Source organism: Pithys albifrons, chromosome 2, assembly GCF_047495875.1.
Source record: "Pithys albifrons albifrons isolate INPA30051 chromosome 2, PitAlb_v1, whole genome shotgun sequence".
NCBI classification, from domain to species: domain Eukaryota; kingdom Metazoa; phylum Chordata; class Aves; order Passeriformes; family Thamnophilidae; genus Pithys; species Pithys albifrons.
Genome location: NC_092459.1, coordinates 106,838,618 through 106,865,040, shown reverse-complemented (window position 1 = coordinate 106,865,040; position 26,423 = coordinate 106,838,618). Strand labels below are relative to the sequence as shown.

Genomic DNA, 26,423 nt, shown 5'->3' with positions numbered 1-26,423 from the left:
GCCATCTTGAATTTAAAGGACTGCGCCGCTGGGGGGGCGTTTCTGCGTGCGAGTCTCGCCCCGCCCCCGCCGGGACCGGGACAGCGACAGCGGCCGGGACCGCCATCGAGGTGTCGCGCCGAGCAGGTGGGGCAGGCGAGGTTACGGGGCTCGGGCTCGGGCTCGGCCCAGGCGGGGGGAGGACGCGCGGGGCCCGTCGGTGCAGGCCTTCCCAGGGCGGCGTCCCCGCCTGCCGCGGCGGGACCCCCGCGAGGAGCTGGGGAGGTCCCTGTGGCAGGGCCAGCGCCGAGGCCGGGGCCGGCGTGGCTCGGGGACCGCAGCACGCCCTGTCCTCCGGGACAGCGGGAGGAGCGGGAGCGAGGGCAGTGTCCGGCCCGGGGCCGGCGCGCCGCGGGAACGCTGCGGGTCGGCCGCGTCAAGGGCGCCGGCTCTGCGGACTTTGGAGCCGGGGAGGTGCGCCCTGCGGGACCAGACCCGCCGCCACAGCGAGAGCCGCTGGCTCGGGGGCCCCGGCGGCGCCCTCCCTGCTCGGGCAGCACCGGGTCCGCCGGCTCGGTGCTCCCGGGCTCCCCACGGGCAGGGCCGGCTGCCGCGCGGGGTCGGCGGGCGGGGGTCGGGAGCCCCCGAGGGAGGAGTGGGAGTGAGTGTGTATGACAGCGGTGGGTCGGCCCGAAGTCCCAGCCACGGCCGTTTCCAAGGTGCTGTGGGCACATACTGCGGGATTCACCGCTCTATAATTAGTCTGAGCCTTCATTGCCAGGAATGGCTTTCACTGTAAGACAAATTATGGATGTTTGCGTTCCTGCTGTGTAGCCTGTATGGCTTTTAACTGTGCAGTAGCTGTGTGTACCCCATAGTCAGACAGGTTTGCCCTCCAGAAATAGGAAAGGGAGAACAGCAAGTTGCTTTAGGAAAGGAATGTATGTCGTGAGATGAGGCAAGATAGAACCTGTGTGTCAACGGCTGGGCTGTCTCCTGGGGCACCTGAAGCCCTTCCCCTTCGAGAGGAACCTGTGGGAAGGGACAGGAACACCAGTGAAGCACTGACACAGGCAGATGTAGGCAACTCTGGACAGCATAAGACTCACAAAACATGTAGCGAGCACCATGACAGTTGTGTGTTATTGTGGCTGCAGCAACAATCCAAATGGGTTGCTGTGTCTTTGTCCTCTCTCAGCATAAACCATCTAGAGACTGGCAGTTCCCGGCCTAGCTCCACATTGCGCAGTGTGGACACAGTAGGCCTGTAGCCATCCCATATGTCCTGTACCTACCCACTGTTGTGGGCACAGGCACAGCAACCACACAAGTGGAGGGTTCTCTGCAGCTACACCGGCTTAGCTGTAGGGACTGGGATGTGGTCAGCATTGGGGATGCAGGCGAGGGTGATACCAAACAGGATGTAAAACCAATTGCCACGGGATGGAGGGTGAAATGGAACAGGGCTTTGGCGGTCTGAGTACAATCTGATCTGGTGGGTAGATCTCCTTAGGCAGCGTTTGGTGGCACTTTGGGGGCTTGGCTCTGCTGTGATGCTCCCGTCGATCCCTGAGGAGGGAGCCGTGGGCTTGCCGTGCGTGGCGCTTTCTGCACTCCCAGGAGAGCGTCCCACCATCCTGTTCTGGAGCCTGTCCGCATCTCTCCTCTCCCCCTGCCGCAGTGTGGTTGGCTGCCGAGCGCCGGGTGCCTGCGCCGCTGCTCGCTCGGAGGGCAGCTCGGCAGACGGAGTCGCGGCCATCGCGCCTCCGCCGCCTCCGGGAGTGCCGGCGCTGGACAAGCCGCTGCAGGCAGACAGGTACCGCTCCTCTGCGGCGTGGGGCGGGGGACATTCCCATCCAGTGACTGAAGCGGGCAGGGTGCCCAGCCATCCCGGAACAAAGGACCGCTTTGATGCGCAATTTCGGGCAAAGCTGATGACAACTTTTTTTTCCTTGCGAAGCTTGCAGTTAGCCAGGTGGGCACATAATTTCTCTGTGGTGGTTCTGAGGGTTGAGGGGGTTTCTGTTTTGCTTGTTCCAAGGATACGCAGCGGGCGTGCCTCCTGCTGCCAGACAAAGCCGGAGAAACGATGTCATACAGCAATGGCTCGCTAGGAGCCTCGCTTCCCCGCAAACCTTCCTTCCATCAATTAACTGCTTCCTAAGCTGTCCCGATGTGGAGGTGCGCCCTACCAAAGGTGGTGGGCTGAGAGAGGGGGCGGGGGGATCGCCGGTAAGCTGGGAAGGAGAGAATGCGTCTGGGATGTGTGTGTAGAAGAGCTTGGGGGATGGTGTTGCACAAGAACGTTCTGGTCAGGCAGCCGGGAGAAATCTGCACAATGGTGGGAGGCAGCAGCACGTTGCCAGAAACTGCAGGCTTCCCTGTGTCTTGCATAGGGACACCTGACGCTCTGCTGCGGTTCCATCCTCGGGTCTCTCCCTGGTGCCCTTGGTCTCCTCTCTGCTGTGCCACCTCGGACATATGGAAAGTATCTGCCCCTGCCTCTGTGTGTGGGGAAAGAGGGTGGTGTTCAGCACACATCAGGTCAAAGATCTGGCCCGCTCAGACATAGGGTAAATAAACATGGCTGCGCTTTGCTGTAATTGCCAGAAGGAGCAGGAAGCATGTGTTCTCATATGCTGTTTTGGAGGGATGTCCAGGTCGGAACAACAATATTAACCCCAAATTTCAAAATGGCTCTCAGGGCACAAAGGACACGTGGCAAAATTCTGACCTTGGCAGAGTTGCTGGTTAAAGTCTTAATTTGCTAGGAAAGAGCTGCATAGCTCCTCAAAAATCTCCAGCTAGAGAGGGGAGCCAGAGATAAAACAGATCCTTTGCTCATTATGCAGCTAGAGGTTTGTCTCTGTGAATTTGGCTGCCTTGTTATGGTTTACAAAACCTGTTTGCTTTTGGAAATAATAGCACAGTCTTGCAGCCTGCAGTCAGCTGGTCTTTGCGGCTGCCCCAGGTACATCATGGGAGGGAGTGTGCACACTTCAGAGCCGTTCAGGGCACACAGAGTGGCTCCAGGGCTCTTGCTAGGCCCATCTGCATCGTGGCCATCTCCTGTACTCCTCAGGCACTCGTCCAGTGCATAGCATTCACATTAGACAGATGCCTGCAGAGGCACTGGCTCCTGGGAATTATTCTGCCTGCCTTAATACTACTTCATGCTGTCAGGCCAAGGTAATGGCTTTCACTCTGTTTTTCATACAGTGAGACTCCCAATCAGATTCTGAAGCTAGGAAGAGATGCTTGTCCTGGCTTCATTCCAACTGCTTAGCTCTTGTCTCCACTAGCCTGGAAACGCATTTTGATGGTGTTCTACTGTGGTCCCAGGCATAGCAGATGCAGGATGGATTTGGTGAGCTGCTGCAGATGTGAGCAAGAATTTAAAAACAAGGTCTTGCCAGCTGATCTGGAGGTGCCAGCACAAGCTTGCTGGTGGGGGGTGGTGAAGGCTGCGGTTTTCATTCCAATGGCCTGCTGGAAGTTGCATGTTTCCCCAGCCAGCTGGCATTGTAAACAGTATGAAGTGCAATACAGAGCAAAATGGCTTTCTGCTAATGGCACAGGTTGGTGCTATTTGTTTTATTTGTTTGATTTTGTTGTGAGTGGTTGTTTTGTTGGTATCTTTTAACCCTCGTTGCTTCCAATATCTGTATTCTTTAATAGTAATGAATGGAGTAAGACCTTTCTGATCTTGAAAGGAACGAGTGATCTGATACAAAGCCAACCAGACCACTTGCTCTGTCTTCCTCAGAGTACATATGCATATTGGAGTTGGATCATGTTTTGATAATGCAGGAATTGCTTGCTCTGGTCAATGAGAACGAACCCTAGTTAGTACCTTTTGTCTTGTTGTTTCCATCTGAAGGCTGGAAAGAGGAAGGTGAATGGAAATCTCCCATGTTCTTTCTCTAGTGGTTTGAACTGGAGTCACTGTGGCCAAGTCCTTGTAAAGCCACCTTAACACCACCTTGCCCTCGGTTTCAGGAGGGCTGTGTGATGGTGTGTTTTCTGTTAAGAGATTGTAGGTGGTAGGGAGATGAAGCTTGTGGGACAGAGAGGAGTGCTTGGTGCTGAAAGGAAAGAGCATGAAGGGAGTCTCCTAGCTCATTGCAGAAGTGCCCTTCCACTTGAGCTGCAAATCTTGTTTTTTAGTCCTAGTCCTCTGGGCCTCTTGCAGCCTTGCTGATTAGCACAGACGTTCCCAACACAAACCTTATAGGATCTAGAAAAAACCCCAGAGCTTCACAGTCAGCTAGAGATGGCATGTGTCAGCTGTTGCTAAAAGAAGCAATGCTGGCCTTGATTCCTGTCCAGGGAATAGGGAGGGCTGTGGTGTTTCCAATAGCAAAGTCAATTTTATGGAGTTACATGACTGAGGATTGGGGAAGCTGGTTGGGTGAAGCCTTCCTGTGCTTAGAGGTTGGCTTCAAAACCATGCATGGGAGGTGCCTGGATGCCAGGGAAAGTCCTGTTTTTGGGACATGGGAGAATATGAGTGAGGCAGCTCCTTGCCTCCACTGCCTGCTGGAGGTAGATTGCGTTGCTTCTCTTGCTTTGGGGCAGAGGGACTGTCCCTGTGGGACCGAGCTGAAAGCAGGCATGTGCTGCTTTCCCTGTCTCTGGGCCTTGGGTCAGTTTCTAGTGCTGTGATGCCTTGCTCCTTTGTCCTGAAAAGGTGTTCAGTAAAGGCAAATGCACTGAGTTTATCTAACAAATTCAGGAATACATTGGAAAATGTATTGGGAAAGAACTTTGTGTGGCAAATGGGGCTCTAGGTACACCCTTTCTTGGTAATAGGGTGTAGAAACTTACGAGCCAGAAACAAACGGTGGCAGAGAATGTCATGCACATTGGAGTTTAAGTGACATCTCCCAGGAGTTTGTACTCCCAGGATGCTGACCCCTGGCTGATTGCCTCTTTGTGTGTTCTTAGTGGCTCTAAGGGAGAATGAAGGCATTTCTGGGAGTGATAACATGCGTCAGAGCACTGTTGCTGCTCTCTGCCTCACATGGACCTTGGCATTTCTTGTTTTACCCATGTAAGAGCAGCTCTGGAAATGACAACTGTTGGATGTGCAGCTCAGCAGCACTAGTTTGTCATCCCTTTTCTATGGCTCTGTTGCAGGTGGCCTGGGTTGGTGATCCTGAGCACAGTGGCTCTTCTAGCAGTGGTGTGGCAGTGTGCAAGTTTCCTGGCAGTGTCAATGTCTTCTGGCTGTGCAGTGGAAGCTTCAGAGGGTCTGTGCAGCTGACTGTAGGCTCCTACAGTCTGTTTGCTTTCTGGCACTACAGTATCAAAATAAGGAGAAAGCTTGTGCTCATGACACAGCCTCTGTGATGGTTGCAACTTTGACACTGTTCACTTTTTATTGCTTTGTTTTATTTTTCAGCATCCAGAGTATTAGGTCTAGGTTTTGTTGCAGTGTTGAAGACTCAGCTGTCTTTATTTGCAATTTCACTTCTAGCTTCGTTGGAGGTCAACCAGGCTCTCCAGAGACTCTTTGTTGTTCAGCAGTAATGAGCTGGCAGAGGTCCAAAGGAGGAAAAATCCAAAACAAAACACCCTCTACACCACCCCTCCCTACTTCTGCCAAGTAATTTTTCTGTCCAAATACATAACCTTGCTGTTCTACCAGGTAGCGAAAGCATGTCTCACAGCATGAGACTGGGATTATTATGGTGAAGTAAGACTAAGCCCTCTGTTTCCATTTCTAAATGCTGCCTTTGCTATCTGTCTCCCAAACATGGTCATTCATTCTTGCTGTGGGTCAGACTTAGTCTTTTCCACAGGAAACTTTTTCCAGATCTCAGCTGTTTTTCTGCAACGACCATATCCTTAGATCACCTTCTACACAAGAATTTGCTGCTAAATATCTGTGCCCAATTCTCTACAGAAAATGCTGGCATTTGCAATTTGAAGGATCTGCAATTATTGTCTTGACACTATTGCTTGTGCAAGTTGGGATGGTACCCTGGGCTTACATTGGTCCAGGGACATGCAGGGAGGCAGTGAACTGAATTTGTTGAGATGTGCATAGACCTGATATCTCTGTTCTGTTGTGGTAGACTCCTGATTTTCCTGGTGCTTTTTAATTTTTTCTTCCCATTCTCTATAGTATTAGGCATTAGGCATCATAACCTGAGCTTTAAGATTCACTTGGACCCATTTGATCTGGCATCCTTGTAGCTGTTGTGGGTTGAAGATAGAAGCAGTGAATCTTCCAGCTCCTTCCTCTTAGAGCTCTTGCATGCAGGAGCAGCTTTCAGAGGCAGAAAAATGAGCTGCTGAAATTGCTGATGCTCACTGATTCCGCGGTTATGCACTTGAATACGGGAGGAAGGTTTCTGCCTGGCAGGATGTGCTTGCTGATGGATTCCCGTCTGATTACTGCAGCTGCCACAAAGCTCAGTGCACGCATGTTCCTTCCCTGTCTTCCAACAGCTCTCCTCCAAGTGGGAGCAGCAGCGGGCAGATGAGGTGGGTGTTGTCAGAAAGCCGGGCTATTCTGGCAGCTCTCTGTAAAGAGGGAGGACGTGCCAACTAGAGCGGAAACGTGTGGGTGGAGACCTGGGCTGTGACACCTGCAGACCCATGAGGAATGTGTCAGAATAAGCTGGGAACTGGGCACACCATGTCTCAAGGATCTCCTTGGAAAAGCGTTCTTTCTTCCTATTCCAGGCTTAACCTCACCCTGCAAAAAGCAAATGATGATGTCTCCCCTCCTCTCTGCAGGAACCTGGATAAAGGACACTTGGTGTCCTTTGCTGAATGTAAAAGGCTAGGAGGAGTGTGTATGCGGCAGCCTCAGCCTGCCTGACCTTGGCATTGGCCACCACAGGGCATGTTTCATTTTTGGAGGGCTGGGTTTAGACCTGTACACTGTCAGCACTAGGGAGACCTAGAAATAAAGCTCTGTGGGGGAAAATTGTTGCTTTGGAAGGATAAGTCAGCTCCCACCAGTGCTGGTTTTCTTCACTGTGCAAAAGGCAGCAGTATTTAAGTGATTTCTCTGCAGTCTCCTGTTTGTTTTCTTGTTTAGCAGCTGTGTGTTTGTTCTTAGGTTTTCCTTTTATTCAATCTGAAAATCCACTCTCCCCTGTTGAACACTGGAAATGTGTTGGTATCTAGCAGAGCTGTTCTTCTAGGATGTCATTCTGTGGGAGAGAGGCCAAGGTTGTGTACAGATGTTTGCACAGTTAGTGAGAGCAGAACCTGTATTGGTATGTCTTGAAGGATCTGAGGATTTAGTTGCAGGGTAGGATGAGTCTGATGTGCTGTGGGTCAGGATTTTTTTTTAATATTTTCCCTTCTCAGTCTGAAATCTTTATTGTTTCAAAAAACAAGTTGATTATGGGGACGGGGAAATGCATGAATGTTTTCTGCTGGAAGGGCTGAAGAAAGATTGTTGCTGTAGTGGAGGCACTGGTGGTTTAACACACAGTGATTTCACAGTTAAGGAGTAGTTCTGTGTAGAGTGGAATTAATGAGGTTCATTTTCTATGGATTTGGTTCTTGTCTTACTCTGTTACCTAGCAAGGTAAGGTGCAAGCTCTGGTGGGTTTTTATCCTGTAACACGTTCCGCTTCCCAGCGTGTAGGTATTGTACTTTTTAAAGATGGCAGCAAGATCTCAGTATGGCAAAACTCAGTGTTTCGGAGCTCATCCAGAACACAGAGGAACTGCACAGCTGTGTGAGTTTTAGAGTTCTAGTCTTGTTGAATGTTGGGTATGAGACCATTCCTGGGTTTCTTATTGTGTCCCAATCATTGTTTATGCTCCAGAGAACTCCCATTTCCCAGTTTCTGAGTCTGGGCTGTGTTTCCTCTTGAGTTGAAACTAGTGATGCAGCCATTTAACCTTTCAACAGAACTCTTGAATTCTGTGGAATCAGGCAAGTGTTGGCTGAGCTTTCCTGGGAAGCTGTCTGGACTTATTTCAGAGCAGGACAACAGTACTTGGTCAGATGAGGCAGTGGTAGCGTCCTTTAGGCTGCCCGCCTTTCTCTCAGGCTGGGAATTGTTGCGCATTTCTTCCTGAGTTTTGCTCACCTGCAGAAGTCTGCCTTAGGCAAGGTTTCCCTTATTGCTTTAGCACTTGATCACACTCCATATGTGCTATAAAGGTGGGGGAAAAAATAACCAGGGTAATTGTCAACCAGTTTGCTTAACTGCCGCTTTCTGGAGAATCAGTTTGGAAGACAGGATATGAGTGCCAGCCTACTCTCAACAGACCTATTTTTCCTTTCAAAACAGTAGTCTGTGCCCTCTGTCTTTACCTTAGGATGAGGTTTTCCATACTGTTGTAGTTTGGAATTATTATGTAAATTCTCTCCCCTGCCACTAACTGCCCATGCCAGCAGTTAACAAAAAGAAGTAGTTAACTGCTGATCGCTTAGGTGGGGGCAGGTTGTCTCTTTTGTTTTTGGGGACATTTTTTCTGTTCTTAGCTCGGCGGAACTCGGGAGCAGTGTGTGTGCTGCCGAGGAGGGAAGCTGTTCTTTTTTTTTCTCCTGGTCCTGCTGGTGGCTACTGTTGGGGCTTTTTGCTGGGCCGCTGCTTTTTCTCCTCATCATTGCTGTTTCTCCTGGTTCCTGCATCTGGGGTCCCGGCCTCTGCTCCAGTCTCACCACCGCCTGCAGCGTCATGGCCTGCCTGCCCCGGCTGGGGCAGTGACCCGGGAGAGAGAGGTTTGCAGCTGCGTTCCAGGACACGCGGCTGTTCCCCACTTTCAGCTTCCTTTCTCCATTTGGGACAAGAGACATAGAGTTCATGTGGGAACTCACCCTGCTGCCAGCCGGGCTGTGACACTGATACTGCCATAAGTATAACTCTTCTCCAGAAGGAAACTTGTTGTTGTGGGGGTTGTTGTTTTGTTTGTTTTCCTCTGTGGTGTTGGGGAAATGGTTTGCGCTGGTCTATTTATAGTTATACCTATACCTACATATATATTTATAGCAGTTAAGGACAGTTATCCTTCTTGTATTAAAATTCCTTTTCTTAAATTTGATAAAGAGTGGCGTGATTATTGCGGAGAAGGCCCCCTCCCCTGCTTGTGGGTAAACATTTTGGTTTTTCCCCTCAAACCAAGACACATGCCATTCTTACCATATGGTCTTCTCTAAAGAAAACTGGCATAAGTTGCAGCCCAGTGCATGGGACTAACTGCATGTGAAACATGGCAGATACCTAAAAGTGAAGGATACTGTGAAGTATGACTCACAGTTGGTGCTGATGCTGGATCATTAAGTGGATATGAAGTCAGCATTGTGACTCTGGGGTGAGTACAACTGTTTTTGTTGAGTGATGTGAACAGGAACCCAGTCTTCAAAAGCCATGAAGTCTTTCTGCCCTGGTGAGATTCAGTAAGGTCTCCACTGTGTGTCGAGGGTTTGCTCCCTTTCCTGAGGGATGGATTTGCATCACTGGAACAGAAACCAAAGGGAAGAGTTGATATAGGAGAGTTCAGACCTGTAAAACAACTCAAGGAAGAGTGAGGATAAAAAGGAGGAAATGAGTGGGTATAATGACATTTGCTTACTTAAAACAACTGTCCCAGTGCTTCATTTTCATGCTGCAATGAGGAAGAAACTGGGCCCCTCAAATACTCAGGATCCACTCCCTAGTAGCATCCTGGCAGCTGGACTGTGGGATCACCCTGAACCTTCCTGGGCAGACTGCGCAGGTGAGGAGAAAAGGAGCCATGTCAGGAAGGGGAGCCCTGCTCTCTGTTCCTATACCTGGGGTAGGATTTCTGTTCTCTCAGTAAAGCATGCACAAGGCAGCTGCCCAACAAAGAGCTCAAAGCATGCAGAGCTGTGTCTTGCAGGAGGGAAAAGGCAAATCCGTTGGCAGAAATTCCCTCACCACCTCCTGCATAGCTCCTGGGCAGTTTGCCAGCCTCCTGGCAGCAGGGCCCTGGGCACTCTGGTTGCAGAGCCCTCTGCCAGCTCCAGGTGGCAAGAAGATGCTGCTGGGCAGGTGCTGCCTGTGCAGGGCATCACAGGAGGCTGGTTTTGGAGTGACTCATAGCGAGGTGGATGGTGGCTTTACTTCTGTGTAATGTGAAGCTGCTGGGGTGGCCCAGCTGGAGCAGGAGGCCGGGACTGCGTTAGATGAATGAGTCATGGAGCAGCCAGAGTACCGTCAACCTGCTATAAGGGGTCTTGTCTGCCTCTAGGCTTTTGAGTTTCCCTATCTCCTGGACTTTCTATGCAGGGGTCTTACAGCCACACTAACCTTGTGGATTGTAGTTCTTGGTGTCTCTGTGCTAAAGGCAGTAGATTGGTATTTTCACATTGTATATCTGTGGGGAACAGACAGGAAAGAGTACAGAGTCCTTATGCCATCCTGAGTAATCCCTGGGCTTGCAGCAGGGCAAATGAAGATGGAAAAGCTCTCAGTGTTTCAAGCTGACACCCACACAGGGGTTATGCTACTGTGACTAGCAGTTGGTGTATATAAGCTTCCCCACACTGGTGTGAGTTAGTCCTGCCAGTGGCATTGTGTCCCTTATCACCACAATGGCCATTCTGTGCCAGGGCTGTGATCATCAGGATTGCTGGTCAGCCAATGTCTTGGTGCAGTAGTGCTACTGATGCCTCGCTGTCTATGAGATGTTCTTCCAGGAGATTTTCCATTGAGGAAGCAGAAAGCTTTGAGCTGGCATCCCTCCACTTTCTGTTCCCTTCTGCAGTCAGAAGAGGTGTTGAGCTCTGACAGCCTCTCTGCATCAGTGGTCTGTGGGCAGGAGGTGTACAGATTGCAACCACAAATCTTTGCTCTTAAATGGAAACTAAATTAGCTTTCCTCCTGCTGGGAGCATAGGAGTGTTGGAGGTCAGCACTGATTCTAGCCTTTTTGTCTCTTGTCCATGTGTTCCACCTGCACTGGTTGCCAGCACTCCAGGCCTCAAAAGCAGAGGTGTATGCCCTGACAGCTGCCTCCTGCCGAAGGGAGAGGGTAAGATGAAAGGGAAGGGCTTAGAGCAGGCAACTAGTTAAATGCTGTCTCTGACTGCTTGAAGCAGGTTATGATACTTGTGTCTGGTTGTGGCACACTGAAACAGCACTGGGGCACTCAGGCTTTGTCTTTGTCTCTGTGTAGGGCTGCAGGAGTAGGACTATGTCCACCATGGTGTACCCAAGAGAGGAGAAACTGGACAAGCTGAGCCAAGAGGAGATAATTTCCAACACTAAGCTGGTGATGCAAGGGCTGGAAGCACTCAAGAATGAACACAACTCCATACTTCACAGCTTGCTGGAGACCATTAAGTGCCTGAAGAAAGATGAAGAAGCCAATCTCGTGCATGAGAAATCGAACCTGCTCCGCAAGTCAGTGGAGATGATTGAACTGGGGCTTGGAGAAGCTCAGGTGAGAGTGGTGGGTGATCTTTGTGTTTTCCAGGACTGGGAGGGGAAGGAAGGTAGGCATGTGGCCATTTCCCATAAGCTGCAGGGACAGGAAGGTGCTAAGTGTAGAAGGCCAGCATGGCCTGAGGGTGGACCCTAAGAATGCATGTGGGGGAGACACAAGATTGTGGGTTTTACTGACTGAAACTCTTAACAAGGTGATGATGGCATTGTCCAACCATCTGAATGCTGTGGAGTCAGAGAAGCAGAAGCTGCGGGCTCAGGTGCGGAGACTGTGCCAGGAGAACCAGTGGCTGCGTGATGAGCTTGCTAACACCCAGCAGAAGCTGCAGCGTAGTGAACAAACTGTGGCTCAGCTGGAAGAGGAGAAAAAACACCTCGAGTTCATGAATCAGCTGAAGAAGTATGATGAGGATGTCTCGCCTTCGGTATGCCCTAGTTGTTTTGAGCAACTGTTTTTTGTGGGCTTGGGAGATTGGACGAGCAGAACTGCCTGAGTGTAATGGTATTGCCCTGGATTTTTCCCCTTCCCAGCTACCATGCACAGCAATGCCTGTAACTGAAGGGGACCTGCATGGGGTAGAGTCTTTGGAAGAACATGGAGTAGCATGGATGCTAGTGCTGGGAAGATCTGGTTTTTATCAATTTTGTTTTGTTGGGGGAAGATGGTAGCAGAGAACCCAGAGGAAGTTGAGTGTGTTGGTGGGCTGCAGAAGGGTGGAGAGTTTGGCAACTGACTTAGCCCAGGCTGCTGTTGTCTTCTCTGAGAACCAACAGTATTGTGATTCTCATCCTCTCAGGAGGAGAAGGAGGGTGATTCCACCAAGGACTCCCTGGATGATCTGTTTCCAAATGAGGAGGAGGAGCATGGTCCTGGATGTAAGTGTTTGCTCATGCGTGGTTGCTGCCTATCTCTGTTCAAGCCTGCTGTGTCAACTGCGCCATGTTTATTTCTCTGTGCCCACAGTGCCTCACCAGCACAGCAGTGCTGTGGCAGCTGCCCAGCAGGGAGGTTATGAGATTCCTGCACGCTTGCGCACCCTCCACAACCTTGTCATCCAGTATGCTTCACAGGGACGCTATGAGGTGGCTGTGCCGCTCTGCAAGCAGGCACTGGAGGACCTGGAGAAGACATCAGGCCATGATCACCCTGATGTGGCTACTATGCTCAACATTCTAGCATTAGTGTACAGGTGAGCATGGTGGGGAGGGCAGGATTGAGCCAAGACAGGTTTCTGTATCTCCTCTTCAGCTTTACAGCACATCCCGGTGACAGGGAGGTACTGCAGCTTGCAGTGGTTTACCTTTCAAAAACGTTTTGGCATAGCTGAGGTATTTGGTTTGCCAGACTTCTGAATATAGCTAGGGACTGGCAGAAGTAGGAAGGAATGGAGAAATGGAAGGGTTGTGAGGGTTGGATCTCTATGGAAGGAGGACTTTTGTTTGTAGCTATGCCTGCTATTTGTGTTGTAACTGGTTGACTTTGCACTGCAGGGATCAGAATAAATACAAAGAGGCAGCACACCTCTTGAATGATGCTCTTTCCATCCGTGAGAAGACTCTAGGCAAAGACCACCCAGCGGTGAGTGTCTCCCACCTCTTTCCGTCACTTTCTTCACCTTTGGGTGCTGCTGGGGCACTGTTCTAGCAGTGTTTTACTGCTTTAATATTTCCTGCTCTCTGGTTCAGTATGGCCTGTCAGGAGTTGACTTCTCTTGGATCCTGCAATATAGACAAGGCAGCCTTCTATCCCTGAACCTCCTTATCTTCAGAAGCAGCAGTACTGCAGGCATGGAGGAAATGAGACAGTTGCTGCTACTGCTGCTTGCACCCCTTGTTTGGTCCAACTGGAATTTGCTTTGTTTCATGGAGAATATTATGTCTCCGTAGGTGGCAGCAACTTTGAACAATCTGGCTGTTCTCTATGGCAAGAGAGGGAAGTACAAAGAAGCAGAGCCACTGTGTAAGCGAGCCCTGGAGATCCGTGAGAAGGTACTACTCTCCCACACTTTTTCCTTTCAGCTTTCTCTAAGGGCTTTCTCCCATTACCTTGGGGCACATGAGGAGATCCAGGACCTATCTGGTCTCTTTAGCTGCTGATTCTGCCACCACCTTACCTGTCTCTTTAGTGTTCATAGCCCTAGAGAGGCCAGCCAGGAGATGAAAGTTGCAATTTCTCCTCTTTACCTCCCTGGTCCTTGGCTTTTGTCTGACATAGGCATGTGCTGGAGGGACAACAATATTTACTAATTCCAGGAGTTCACTGCAGTCTTTGTGGCTTTTTTTCTTTTGTTCACCCAGGTTCTAGGCAAAGACCATCCTGATGTGGCCAAGCAGCTGAACAATCTAGCCCTGTTGTGCCAGAACCAGGGCAAGTATGATGAGGTGGAGTACTATTACTGCCGAGCCCTGGAGATCTATGAGAGCTGCCTGGGTCCCGATGACCCCAATGTGGCCAAGACCAAGAACAACCTGGTGAGAACCTAGGGGAGAGACTGTGGGGTTAGGGGAGTGCCATGGGAAAGGTGAGCATTGCCTGGTGCTTAGAAGATGGAGAGAGAGAGATTAACTCTGCCTGCCTCTTGCAACTGTGTTTCCCAGTGGGGATGGAGCTGTTTTATTTTGATTGCAGGCTTCCTGTTACTTGAAGCAAGGCAAATACAAAGATGCAGAGGTGCTGTATAAGGAGATCCTCACGCGTGCTCACGTGAAGGAGTTTGGCTCTGTGGACGGTTTGTACAGAAGCTGTTGGGTGGGGAAGGGTCTCCTGGCTCTCAGCCTAAACTTGGCTGTTTCTGGTGTTACTTTCATAGAGGGATGGGATGCCTTGGAGGGCCCCTTGAGATGCTGCCATTCTCTTATGCTATGCTGTTCCCCTACTTCTCTCAGAAGTCTCAACCCAGTCTTTACTGGGTTAGGAGTAGTAGCAGTTAAAAAGGAAATAGCAAATGGCACAGTCATTGTCAGGCATAGACTGAATCTTCTTGTGTGCATTTGACACGTGTACTTCCATGTGGAAGGGTGTTCTTTCCTTTCCCTGTCCTACCCTTGCAATGTTTGTTCCTTGGGGCTCTAGCCCAGGGACCAGGAGGATCTGGAAATCTTGCACCTCTCTGTGAGGAGCTGCTGGCTCTGGAGACAGTGTGCTGGGCTGTGCAGGAGGAGGAGCAGCAGGGTGAGATGGTGAGTGGACCTGTTTTGCATTCTTCCCACGCAGATGAACACAAGCCAATTTGGATGCACGCAGAGGAGAGAGAGGAGATGAGCAAGGTGAGTCTGATTCTGGGGGGTTTGATCCTCTCTTACCCACAGTCATGTGCTCCTTCCTGGAGGAGCTGCAGTCTGAAGAGCTGCCATGACCAGGAGGTGTCTGGAGAGGGGGAACACAGCATGGCTGCTTCTTGGGGCAGCAGGGAGGGAAGGCCCATCAAAGAGCATGAGGCTTTTCCCCGGGCAGGGCTGTTCAGCCTCCCAGCCATGGCTGCATGCTTTTTGCTTTAGTGATCCCTTTTGGGCATGCAGGTGATGGAAGACGGTGGATGGCAGAGGGTTGTGCTGCAAGGCCTTGGCACTCTGTTTCAAATTGCTGCCAATACCGAGAGCATAACCAGATTCTGAAGCAGCTCTTAGGTTGTCTGGGAAAAAATGGAGGTCAAGAAGAAACTGCTATAGGAAATGGAGCCAAACCTCCTGAAAAAGATCTCTGCTCACGGCAGGCCCTGAAAGAGGATAAAAATGCGTTACGCTTTCCTTGAACTACACTGAAAGGCAAAGCTGCTGTTGCTCTGGTTGCCCAGGCCCTGCTCTGTGATCAGCCAATAAATGCAAGCAAAGTCCTGTCTCTGCTTTAGCCAAGTCTAAGACTTTGCCTGCTTTTTGGCAGGTGAGTGAAGCAGGAGAATGACGGGCTGTAGTCTAGTCGTCCAGCTGCAATGGGAGCAGACAGTCTTACTTTGCCCTCAGAGCAGGTCCCAGCCCTGCATGGGCTCAGGCAGCAGCCTGGTAGGCTTGACTTAGTGACTGGTTAGTCCCATCCTGTGAGTCCTGAGAGCAGAGCACTAGCAGGTGCTTCCGACCAGCATGCTGTGTCTTACCAGTGAACTGCTCTGTGCAGTTCCAAGTGCAGGTCTGTGCTCAGCTTTGCACTGCTCCAGTTGGTGCACTATGAAGGCTCTGCTGCAAAGAATCTGTACTTGCTGGAGCACTACTCTGGAGAAATCCAACTTGGAATAGAGACCAATCTCCCCTTGCCTCCTCTGGGACTGACACTTTTCTGATGGTATCTTTGGAGAATTAAGAGGTCTAAAGTAGATAGTTGTAGTATGAAGCCGTGCTCTAGAATAATACAAGATTTGCCATAGGGCAAGACAGCAGGCTCTGGACCCACAGTGGGAGTGAGATTCATTTTACATGTGAGTCTGAGGCAAGGGCTGAGCTTCTTTCCCTGCCCCTGGGGCTCCTGTCCTCAGGGCAGCTGTGCCTGTGCCCCATGGCACAGCATGGTTGGCATTCTTATTCAGGCAGTAGTAATCACATCCTTGCTTGTACTGCTGGCCCAGGAGCTGATGCTGCTGTGCTTTGCCTTGTGCTGTGTTTCCTTATCTTCTATTAAAATGCATCTATTAAAATCCCACTTGCAGGGTTTCTCTACTTTTTTCCCTTGTCCCTTTTTCCTGACAGCAGAGAGAGGCCAACTCATGCCAACAGCAAGGCCTTGGGTACAGCTGGCAGCCCTGGCCGTCAAGGCTTTATCTGCCCTAGAGGATTTGACACCTTTCCCGTCAGGTTCAGACACCTTTTAAGGCTGGCTCAAGCTTCAGAGGTGTATTGAGTCCTGAACTCTCCTGTCCCTGGTGCCTGCCCAGGCTGTATAGGCTCTGGTGCAAAGGAAACCACATGTGCCTGTGGCTTAGGGAGACTCTGGCATGTGGGATAAAGAGCTGGGCAGTACTGTGTGATTGAGTAAGAAAAATGGTCCCCATGGAGACAGTTTTATCTGAACTAGAATCCTTTCCAGAGGGAAACTCCTGCTGTGCAGTAGTGGTTCTCTGCACCTGCTTGGTGAGAGCAGTCTGGGCTCAGGGCTGAGCTGGGTGCTCCGTGCCCAGTCCATATATATGTCCTGTAGGTGCAGAGCTCTGAGGCATGGCACAACCCCAGGTGCTCCCCATGCACTGGGGTGTACAGCATATGAACAGGCAGCCCTGCTCATGCAGCAATCACAATTCCTGCCTGCAAATGCCACAGTCCTTACTGGCCCAGGGCAATGTTGGCTAGAAGCTACTATGCAGGGTAGGTTGTCCAGATCTTCTTCCTTGATCATCAAGCTTTTCTCCCTCTCCTGTTGCTCTGTCCAGCTGCCCCTTTGCACCTGGCTGTGACAGGGCCAGCCAGCCACCTTTGGGGTGCAAAGGCTGGGCATGGAGAGGAGACAGTTAACTGGGCTGAGTTGCTGTGGGGCAGGTCTGACCTTGTAGGCAGAAGGCTAGGATGTGGCTGACTGATTCGGTTTTGCTAACCATGGCTTAGTGCCCACGCAGCCTGGCATGCCTGTGGGGATTTTAGTCTCCCTTTTGCATGTTGATTGGGGTGTTAGGCTCTCCTGAATGCCATAACAATGGACTGTGTTGTCCCTGCTGCCTTTGATACCGTGGAAGGTGGTAAGGAGATAGGATAATGCTCTTTCCTGGGACTGGAATACCACTTTTGCTTGTGGCCCAAATCTGTTGCAGCAAATGGACTTCTGACTTTCCCTCCAGGAACCTGCTGGGCTTTATCACTATATTTGCATATTGTGTTTCCAAAGGCTGGGCTGGTGCAATGCTGCTGCCTGGGGCCTGGCCATGGCATTCAGTAGGGAGAGCACAGGCCAGAGAAGGGCAGCAGGTATGGGACTAACAGCTCTGATCTCTCCTTACGCTGTAGAGCAAGCATAGAGACAGTGCTCCCTACGCTGAGTATGGTGGCTGGTACAAGGCCTGTAAGGTTAGCAGGTAAGAGGTGGGTTTTGAGCAGCTATGGACTCTGGAGGGGGTGGCCGCAGGGCTTCCACTCACCTTCTATCTGTTACCACAGCCCGACTGTTAACACCACTCTGAGGAACCTGGGTGCACTGTACCGGCGCCAGGGCAAGCTGGAGGCAGCAGAGACCTTGGAGGAGTGTGCAGTTCGCTCTCGGCGACAGGTAATCCCAGATGGACTTTCCCTGGTGGAGGGAGGGGGTGTTGCAGGGCTTGGGGTGGCAGGTTATGGCACTATGTTTGGTTTGATTTGGGGTGAGGGATTCTCCTGTGCCTTGCAGTCTCTTATGTTTGTAGTTTACATTCCCATGACACCCAGGGCACCTTGGTGATTGGAACTGTATTTGTGCAGAGGTACATGTGTTGGATTGTGCATGTGCATGGGTGGAGCAGATGTCAGTGTGTGTGGAAGAAGACATGGCTCAGAGAGTGCAGAAATACTGCAGCTGGGTTAAGGCAGATTACTGGACCTCATTGGCTACTGAAGAGAACTGCACTCACTGGCACATTTTCTTCATGCTAATTTTTTTGTCCAGAGGACACATCTGGAATTTCTTAGAGTACCTCTCCCTAAACTCCTCTCAATCCTCAATAAAGCAGGAGCTGTAAGCACCTCGCATAAAGACTGAAGGACAGCAAAATACTTCACATTCCAAAATGTGAAGGAAAGAAAGCTGTCAGCTTTGGGATAGCAAGCCCTTGTTCCCCAGGGTGGCTTATGGCTTTGTGTAGACTCAGAGCTGGGAATCCAAACAGAGACTGCTAAGGTGCAGGATGGCATTTGGCTCCATTCTGCTTCTGCTGGAATGTTTTGGCTGTGATGGGGCAATGGCCAAAGAGGGAAGAGAACCAAGCACAGCAATGTATGGCAGATGTTTAGAGGGAAGGAGCATAAGTTCTTCCTTATCCTTTTCTACTTGCAGGGCATTGACCCAGTCAACCAGACGAAGGTGGTGGAGATCCTGAAGGAAGGTGATGGCACAGAGAGACGTCGGAGCCTAGGAGGCAGTGTCAAGTATGAGAATGCCACAGACGGTAGCGAGGAAGTGAGTATGGGCGCGGAATGGAGCGGGGTAAGTACAAGACACTATCAAGAATGGCCTCAGCCGGCTGCCAGAGGGAAGGGACAACCTGGCTGAGGGCTGTCCCTTGTGTGGCCTGTCGTGGCATCCTTGTCTGCCTCCATTTGTTCCCTGCACATTTCCTTCCCCTCTTGGCATGAGCCAGCCAGCCTGCAAGGTGCGTGTCTGGTTCTGGCTTCAGATGTACAGGCCAGACACTCCTAACTAAAGGCTCCTGCTTCAGGGGAGCTGCCAGGCCCTGACAGTGCACAGCATGAGCTGGTCCTGGTCTGCCCATAATCTTGGGCTTGCAACCTTATTAACATCTCTCCCTGCTGCTTCCCTCTTGTGGTCCTGGCTGAGAGCATCAGCCCCATCTTGGGCTCACACAGCCTCTGAGAGCCTTTTGGCTGTCTGTCCTGCACTGCACCACAGACAGTGCTGTGAGCCTGGGGAGAGTTGTGTGTGTGTGATGTGCTTGGTGTGTCTGTGAGTGAATGACTTCAGGGCACAGGAGTAGTCTGCAGCCAACATCTTTGCTGTCCCAGTCTCATGGTCTCATGCCCTCAGCTGGCTCTGGCCAAGCAGAGGTGATAAAAGGCAGGCTTTTGTGGGATGCCAGGCTGGGCTGACCAGTGGTAGGAAGAGACTGGTGTTAGCTGAGGCATAGACAGGGCAACCTGAGCATGTCTGGATTTGCTCTGAGGCTGAGGGGCACTTCAGCTCTGAGTTGGGAGAAAGGTAGTGATCTGTGTCTGGAACAGGCACCTTTTGTCTTCTGCAAGGAGGAGGATGGAGAAGAGGCAAGAAGTGAGGATGGTGCTGGTGGGTGCTTGGCTCAAGGGTTGCTAGAGCCGTTAACACTTACCATTCCTTCTGCAAACGCTAACTGACAGTATAGTGTAGCTGGGTACCATGGGGTTGTTGCAGCCTGAAACATGGGAGACACTGAGCACATGGAGTCCTTCACTGCCCCCTCACATCTGCTGTCACTAACCCTTCTTCCTCAGCTCTGCTCTATCCTCACCTGCATGAGCTCCCTCCCTTCCTTGTTTTAATTCCCTGTTGCCATGACAGCCCTTCAACACCCAAAGCCTGAAGCCTGCTGGCTCTCTTGATTGTGGATTGTACGTAGGAGGTGGCTGAAGGGGATCTGGAGAAGAGACCTTTGAGAGGACCCAGCAGCTCTCCCAGATGCAGGGCTTCCTCTGTCCCACCTCTTGGCATCAGGAGTAAAGAGGGTCTTAGACCTGGCAAGGCACCAACCCTGGGCCCCTGCACTCCCCATGAGTAATTGGGCTAGACAAGCACAGAGGGAGGGCTGAAGGTTTGGATTACAATGGCCTGGATTACAATGGCTGGTAAATCTCTACAGTTCCTCCTGGCTGTGGTTGGTGTTGGGTCATCTCTTTTCACTGGTTAAGGTCTGGGAGACCTTCTGATGGTCTCTGAGCTGATCATCCCAAGACAATGCCACCCTTTCCCACAGTCTGTCCTAGACAAGCAGAATAATTCCTGCTAACATGACCCTTTTCCAAGGGTCTTCACAGAGCTTCCCTGACCCAGGCAGCTGTAGATAGAGGATTTGAGGGCTAGCCCAACATCCTAGGCAATACAGCTGCTGCCACATGATACCTTTTCCAGCCTGCTGCACTTAGCCAGTCTCCTCTTCCAAGCCAGCAGCCCTGCACTGTGCTGCAGCTCCCCTCAAAAGAGGGCAGAGGCAGCTCCTGCTGCTCCTGTCTGTCACTGCATGTTGTTCTCTGTGTTGGTCCAGAGACCTCAGATGAGTGCCTTAAAGATGCCTCTGCTGTCCTCCCTTAGCTGTCATCTACTGCAGGTGGAGCCACAGGAGCTCATAGGGTGTCGGGAACCTCTGTTCTCTGCCCCCATGGACAGCTCTGGAAGCAACCCAGGGCCTGGACCAGCTGCTTACTGCCCTGGTAATTGGGCTGTGAGAGCCAGGATCTGGGATGTGAGTGCAGGGATGGCACTATCTCAGTGGTGCAGCAGCCTTGGCAGGTACCCCATGCCCAAGGCTCAGGAGCAAGCAGCTCCCAGAGCAGGAGGCCCAGGCTGTTCCTCCCTGAGCTAGTTGTTCCTGCGAGCCTGCTATCCACACCGGCAAAGAAGTGAGCCTGTAGTTCCGTCTCACAAGAATCTCTCCCTGCTCAGATGTGGCCCATTGTCTCTGCATGCAGCCTGGGCCCTGCCCCACCTGTTCCCTAGGTGACCTACAACCTCACAGTCTTGTAAATTGTGTCTTTCTCCTCTCTGTGCACTAGGCTTAAATGCCTCCCGAGACTCCCTCTTTCCCCTCCACTGCAGTCACCTGGATGTTTGTGTTGTATCTTCCGACTTTTCCTCCACACCATCCCTCCTTCCTCGGCGAGAACTCCACGCCAAGTCCCCCAACCCTCCCGGTGCGCGAGGGCACCGCAACGCCTGCAGAGGAGTGTCTGGGCACGTGGCCCAGCTCCAGTCCCATGGCCAGCAAGAGCAGGAAGAATCTGCGAGGAGCTGCCCGCTCCCCCAGGCCACAGTGACGGGCCACCATCCCCTTGCATGCCCCCACCCCTGGCCTGCCCTTGCACATCCCCGGGGACCAGGTCTGCGGGGGATTGTCTTCACTCCAGGCAATGGCAACTCCACCATCATTACACATCCTCAACCCTCCTATCTTATTCCACCCATCTCTACAGGGGCACGAAGATGGGTGGTTGTTATGGGACAGCAAGGCCTGGCCTAGGCAGGGCTGTCATGTGTCCAGTTGCTTTCTTCCCTGTAGACTTAGCTGATCTTAGGGCTATGTAGCAAACCTGCGCTGGTCCCTGGTGAGCTGGGCTGTTCCTGCAGCTACCCATATTGCTACCCTTCTCTCTTCTGAGCTCTGCAACTCAGGGACACAGTGTGTTGGGTCTCTTTGCAGGGGCAAAGGAGTATACGGTGGCCCATAGAGCTACTGTACATCCAAGATGAGGTGAGAGAGTGACAGCCAAGGGCCATGCATGGAACAGGGACCTGCCAGCACAAGCATGTTTGTCTGCAGTCTCCTGACTGGATGCTGTAGCCAAATTCCTCACCTGATGACATTAAGGGATGAATCAGCTCCCCATTGCTACAGGGTTCCTAGGTGTGGCTGGTGGGAGAAACAGGGGCAAAGTTGTTCACGGTTCCTTGGAGGCAAAGGAAGGGTAGGAGGAAAGGAGAACTTTTCTGCAATGAGTCAGACCCCCAGGCCATTAGAAGTGGCTGAGATGGGGAATGAACTGGTTTGGACTAGAATGGTTGAGAGAAAAAGGAGATGCAAAGAAGGATGTGAGGAAGGGAGGAGTTGCGGCTGGGGGTATGCTGAGCATGTGGGGGTTGGCTAGAGGGGTGCTGCCATAGGGGAAGGGACTTGATTGCTCATAGTCCTTGGGCCTCACTGCAGTCTGGGCTGTCCCTAGCCAAGTGGATGGGAAATTTGGAACCCAATTAACTGCTAGGAACGTAGTGCTGACCCTGACCATAGTGGGAGTGGCTCCATGCCTCTGGTATTTCATGCCTTCGCAGGGTCTGGTGCTGTTGGTCACTACTGGGAAAGGAAATGTTTCCCAGGACCAGACCACTACTGTCTTGAGTCTCATACCCTGGGTGTACACTGTTATCCCACCTCCTTGCAGTAAGTGAACCTCTCTGGCCCTCCTACCTATGAGAAAGTTGAGGAGTCTGTAGCCAGTAGTATAGAACCCAGAGGCCAGCGCAGGACTCTCCCTTATTTATTTAGCTAGATTGTTTCTCTTGTGCTAGTCTTCTGGCAGATTGTGATAACTAAATGTGCCTGTGTCTGTCTGGGCCTGGCTTTCCTGTGGTGGTGCAGAGGCCTGGGGGTTACATGCATGCTGCTCCCCAGGAGCTTGTGCTTGCTGAAAGGAAGCTTGTCCTCTGGACCATGGGCTGTGGAGTCCTGGCCCGAGTGCTTCAGAGCTGTGCCTTCCCTGCTTCTCTCTGCCAGTGCTGCTCTATGCTCCTGGAGAGCAAGGAGTCCCCAGCATAGGGTGCATTTGGACCTTGGAGCCACCTGACCTGTGCTTTGCTATGTCCTGGACCTGGTGCTGTAACAACTGTACCTCTAATTAAAGGTAGACAGACCCAAATTGCTGCTCTGTGCTTCTTTCCGTGCTCTGTAGGCCAACGTCGGTCAGCCCTGGGGTGGCGGGTGCAAATGCTGCTGGAGCAGGTGTGGCAGCGCTTAGTGTCTGTCTGTGTGTGTACAGGGGCATGTGCTACCCCCAGGGCACCTCTCCTGGCCTGAGAATTGGAGATGAAGGACCCAGCTCTGCTGTGTTTCGCCCTATTCTCCAGTCTGAGGTTGCTGCTAACCTCAGTTCTGTAACCATGTGTGGTAAGGCTGCCCTGAGGGATCTGAGCTTCTCCAAGAGTCGTTTCTGTTTAGCCAAAGAAATACCCTATTGTGTCTCCCAGTTCTGAGAGAGCTCCATGTGCTGTCATATCCTGCCTAAGTCCTCTGCCTCCATGCATTAAGCAGGGTGGGAGCGTGCAAGAGAGAACAGCTCAGTGGTGGAGCTGCTGTTTTTTATTTGAATGCTCTCATCCTGGTGGGTGCAATGGGGTGGGGGCTCTGTGGCAAACCAAACCCCATAAATGTTCTGGGTTAAAAATAACCCTGTAGAAAAGGGAGTGTGGAGAGAAGAGAGGCTATTTTTAACCCAGCACGCAGCAGCATTTGGTTCTTGTGTTGGTCTGCAGTCAGTGTGCATCACTTCAGCTGGGGAAATATAGCTCCATCCTGCAGCCCTGACACAAGACCATACTTCCTGGCCCAATCCTGCTGCCCTTGTACAACGGTCCTGCTCCCCTGCCCGAGCTCTGTTTCCTCTTCCACCACTGGTTTGTGCGCCCTGGGAAAAGGAACAATGTCTGGCATGGCAGGGAGAGTGGTAACCAGTGCAAGTCTCATGGGGAGGCTAAAGACACCCTAACCCATCTTGCTAATGCCACACACTGATGTCCATCTCCTTCAAAACCTGCCCAGCGTGCCTCATGCAGGAGTTGAATTTACTTTGCTACTTTTGCTGTTTTCTGCCTTTGTGGTGAGTGGGTCCCTTGCAGAAGCAACACATGGCTCCCAACTTGGAAAATCCTCATCCCAATGAGAAAGTGAAGAGGTTTGATGTACTTGGCTTATCCAAGAAGGGATGAAATGAATACCAGGAGAAAGGGTTGCTGGTAAGAAAAGTCCTGGTCAGCTGTTAGAGAGGGGTCTAGGGCTGGATCAGCTTTGGGTAATCAGGGACAAGAAGTGTTGGAAAAGAGTTCCCCAGGGCTACAACCTGTAGTGGTCAGCGCAAAGCAGTGACTGGCCTAAGGCAGAGACCCTGCTTACCTGCAGAACTGCATGGAGAGTCCTGGGGTAATTGCTGCTGCTAGCCTGAGCCACAAGGCATGTTGGTCATTTGGAGTGGTTCAGAGGGGCTTCCCTACACCTTAAGGAGCAAAGGGCTTTTGTCATCACCCTCTCTTGCTTTCCTTTGCCCCAGTATGCCAGGGGTCATTGGAACCAGGAGCGGGAAAGACCGGTGTTTTCAGGCCATCAGAGCAAACGTAATTCCACGTCAGCAGTGATGCCATAACCTGACATACCAACCAGGCCAGTCCACAGAGGAAGGGCTTGGTGCCATGATGACACAGTGGCAACCTGTGCCTTGCATGCATGTGGAGCTAAGTGCAGGAGGTGGGCTAGAGTCTGTCATGTGCTGAAAGTGCCTTTCTGAGTACTGGGGACTTTTGGAGGCATGTGGGAGGAAACAGGTTGGGTAACAAGATTTCTGGCTGGTTTTGGTCTTCAGAAAAAGCAGGCAGACATAAAGAAACTCCTGCAAAGTGCCACTCCTGGGGCAGCTAGTGGTGGTGGGCACAGCTAAAGTTGGGGAGCATAGTAGTCTTAGCAACACAGCATTGGTGCAGCCAAATTAATATATCCCTAATGTAGCTGCCTGAATTGCTCAGGAGGCTCAAAACTAATTGTCTTGGGAGTGTTAGAGGTGGGACAAGATTGTGTGTGCTTGTAGAATGGTCTGTCTGATGTGAGTGAGCCTGCATAACCAAATTGCACATCAGGACGAGTGCTGGACAGAGAAGATGCCTAGGGTTGGTATGGGGAAGGAGGGTAAGGGGTGTGGGAGGATAGTCTCCAGCCAGCAGCAGCAGAGGAGAGAGTCCTTAAAATGCAAGTCCTAGCAGCATGTCCTGGCCTGACAAAAGTATCCCTAAGCTTGGGACTCCCATGACTTCCCTGGCCACTGGGACCCCCTTGGCAGCTGCTTCCTGAGCTATTGCAGGTGATGGAGCTATGTCATGTTTAAGCAGGGATGTGGGGATGCCTGGGGCATGACTTGTCCTGGGGCAAGTCATCAGCCTGTCTGGGTGTTGGGCTTGCACCGAGTAGGAGCGCTCATCAGTTTGGATGAGCCAGGCAATGGTGATGTGGTGTCCTTGACTCCATGATCATCATGTCTTGCAGAGAACCAGGGCAAAGAGGGAGCCATGTTTAGCACTAAGTCTGCTTTGGGCCAGGGCTAAATCCTCAGTCCAAGCAGGCAGGAGAATGTTTGGAGCCAATTCCAGCCACTCATCAGCAGCATGCCAGAGCCTTGTCGGTGCCACTCAGCCATCATCCTGGCTTGTGTCTCTGTGTCCAGGATGGCAGTGGTACTCTGCAGCGGAGCAGCTCCCTGGGGAAAATCCGGGATGTGATACGGAGGAGCAGTGAGATGTTGGTCAAGAAACTGCAGGGCAATGGTCCCCTGGAGCCTAGGAACACCAGGTGGGTACGAGGGTCAGGCTGGGTACAGGGCAGATGGGGGACCTGCCACCTTGTGGGGCTGAATCTGACCAGACAGCGTGATCCCACCTGCTCTCTTCTGCTTTCTTGTAGCATGAAACGAGCTGCATCATTAAATTATCTGCACAAGTCTAGTGATGCTTCATTTGAGGTAAGCATAGGGTGGGTGGTAGGGCTAGTACAGGAATGGGCACTGGCTGGGGGCTGTGTAGCCAGTGGCACACGTGGTGAGGGCCATAATAGTGGGCCACAAGTGCAGTGCGTGAAACCCCACTGTGTGTGTACTCTGCAGCTATGGGGTGCGGGAGCCATGCTGCCTAGGCTAGTGCTCCCACAGCACCTCTGGGCAGCTGCAGACCTCTTCCAAGGTCATAGCTCCAAATTTTGAAGGTACTGCCTCCAAGTAATCACATTCCCGCCTGCTGAGCTCAGCAACCCCTCCAGCCACAGAATGGGAGCAGAGGCGGCACCTATTGGGTTTGACAAGTAGCACCAGGGCAGTCCTGCCATCCGAGGCAAGGGGTGCAGGAGTTGAGGTAGAAGCTTTGGGGCATGTGGATGGATTGCAAGTATGTCACAGGCACTGTATTTTTTTTTTCTAGGGCACCCAAGGCCTCCGTGCGGAGAGCAGAGGCCTCAGCGCCAGCAGCATGGACCTGTCCTCCCACAGCTCCCTGCTGTCCTCCAACTGACCTGGTTCCCCTGCTGCTGGGCACCCTGGCTTTGCGCTGCACGGGGCAGCACCCGGCACCTCCCTACACCACCTGCTCTGTTTTCCCCATCACCGGCTCTCCTGCCACCGTCTGCCTGCCCAGTCCGGCCTCCCCCGGGGGTCCCTAGCTAGTTTGGGCACTGCAGCCCGCCCGCATGCTCCTCCGCCGCGCACCGGGCTCAGCAGCCCCGGTGGCGGCACGCTCGGTACCGGTCGCACACGTTCGCCAGGTAGAATCGCCAGCCCGGGGCGGGGGTGGGGAGTCGGGCTGTCCGCCGGCCGGGGCAGTGGCGGAAGTGCCCCGGGAAGTCAGTCCCCCGCCGGGTGATCGCTGTACTTGATTTTATTAAATAAAACCGACCCTAGAAGCGACCGCGGCTCGGCCTGAGCGGGACGTCGTGGGGGCGGGGTGGGCGCCGCC

At 52.1% G+C, this 26,423-nt stretch overlaps 1 protein-coding gene across 6 annotated transcripts; it reads left to right on the top strand.

Annotated features, from left to right (window-relative positions):
* Window positions 1–35: 35 nt before the first annotated feature.
* On the top strand, window positions 36–26,387 carry KLC4 (kinesin light chain 4). 6 transcript variants are annotated; one of them, XM_071581581.1, is made up of 17 exons: window positions 36–126; window positions 1,661–1,795; window positions 11,097–11,363; window positions 11,560–11,790; window positions 12,163–12,241; window positions 12,330–12,555; window positions 12,857–12,944; window positions 13,253–13,354; window positions 13,664–13,837; window positions 13,995–14,094; window positions 14,580–14,632; window positions 17,288–17,355; window positions 17,438–17,546; window positions 18,306–18,455; window positions 25,148–25,272; window positions 25,384–25,441; window positions 25,893–26,386. In XM_071581581.1, exons 3-17 carry the CDS (start codon window positions 11,115–11,117, stop codon window positions 25,980–25,982), a joined length of 1,902 nt encoding a protein of 633 aa, XP_071437682.1. In that variant the 5' UTR covers window positions 36–126; window positions 1,661–1,795; window positions 11,097–11,114; the 3' UTR covers window positions 25,983–26,386. The 6 variants fall into 6 exon arrangements, with proteins under 6 accessions (XP_071437682.1, XP_071437676.1, XP_071437664.1 ...); XM_071581575.1 differs by lacking the exon at window positions 1,661–1,795 and having other exon boundaries at window positions 45–126; window positions 18,306–18,428; window positions 25,893–26,387; XM_071581563.1 differs by lacking the exon at window positions 1,661–1,795 and having other exon boundaries at window positions 45–126.
* The last annotated feature ends 36 nt before the right edge of the window (window positions 26,388–26,423 follow it).

Excerpts from the sequence above, each read along its gene's own strand:
- KLC4 (XM_071581581.1), top strand. The coding sequence starts at position 11,115 with ATGTCCACCATGGTGTACCCAAGAGAGGAGAAACTGGACAAGCTGAGC. Across the intron at positions 14,095-14,579 it reads GGAGTTTGGCTCTGTGGACG|ATGAACACAAGCCAATTTGG; the intron begins GTTTGTACAGAA and ends CTTCCCACGCAG. Across the intron at positions 25,442-25,892 it reads CTAGTGATGCTTCATTTGAG|GGCACCCAAGGCCTCCGTGC; the intron begins GTAAGCATAGGG and ends TTTTTTTTCTAG.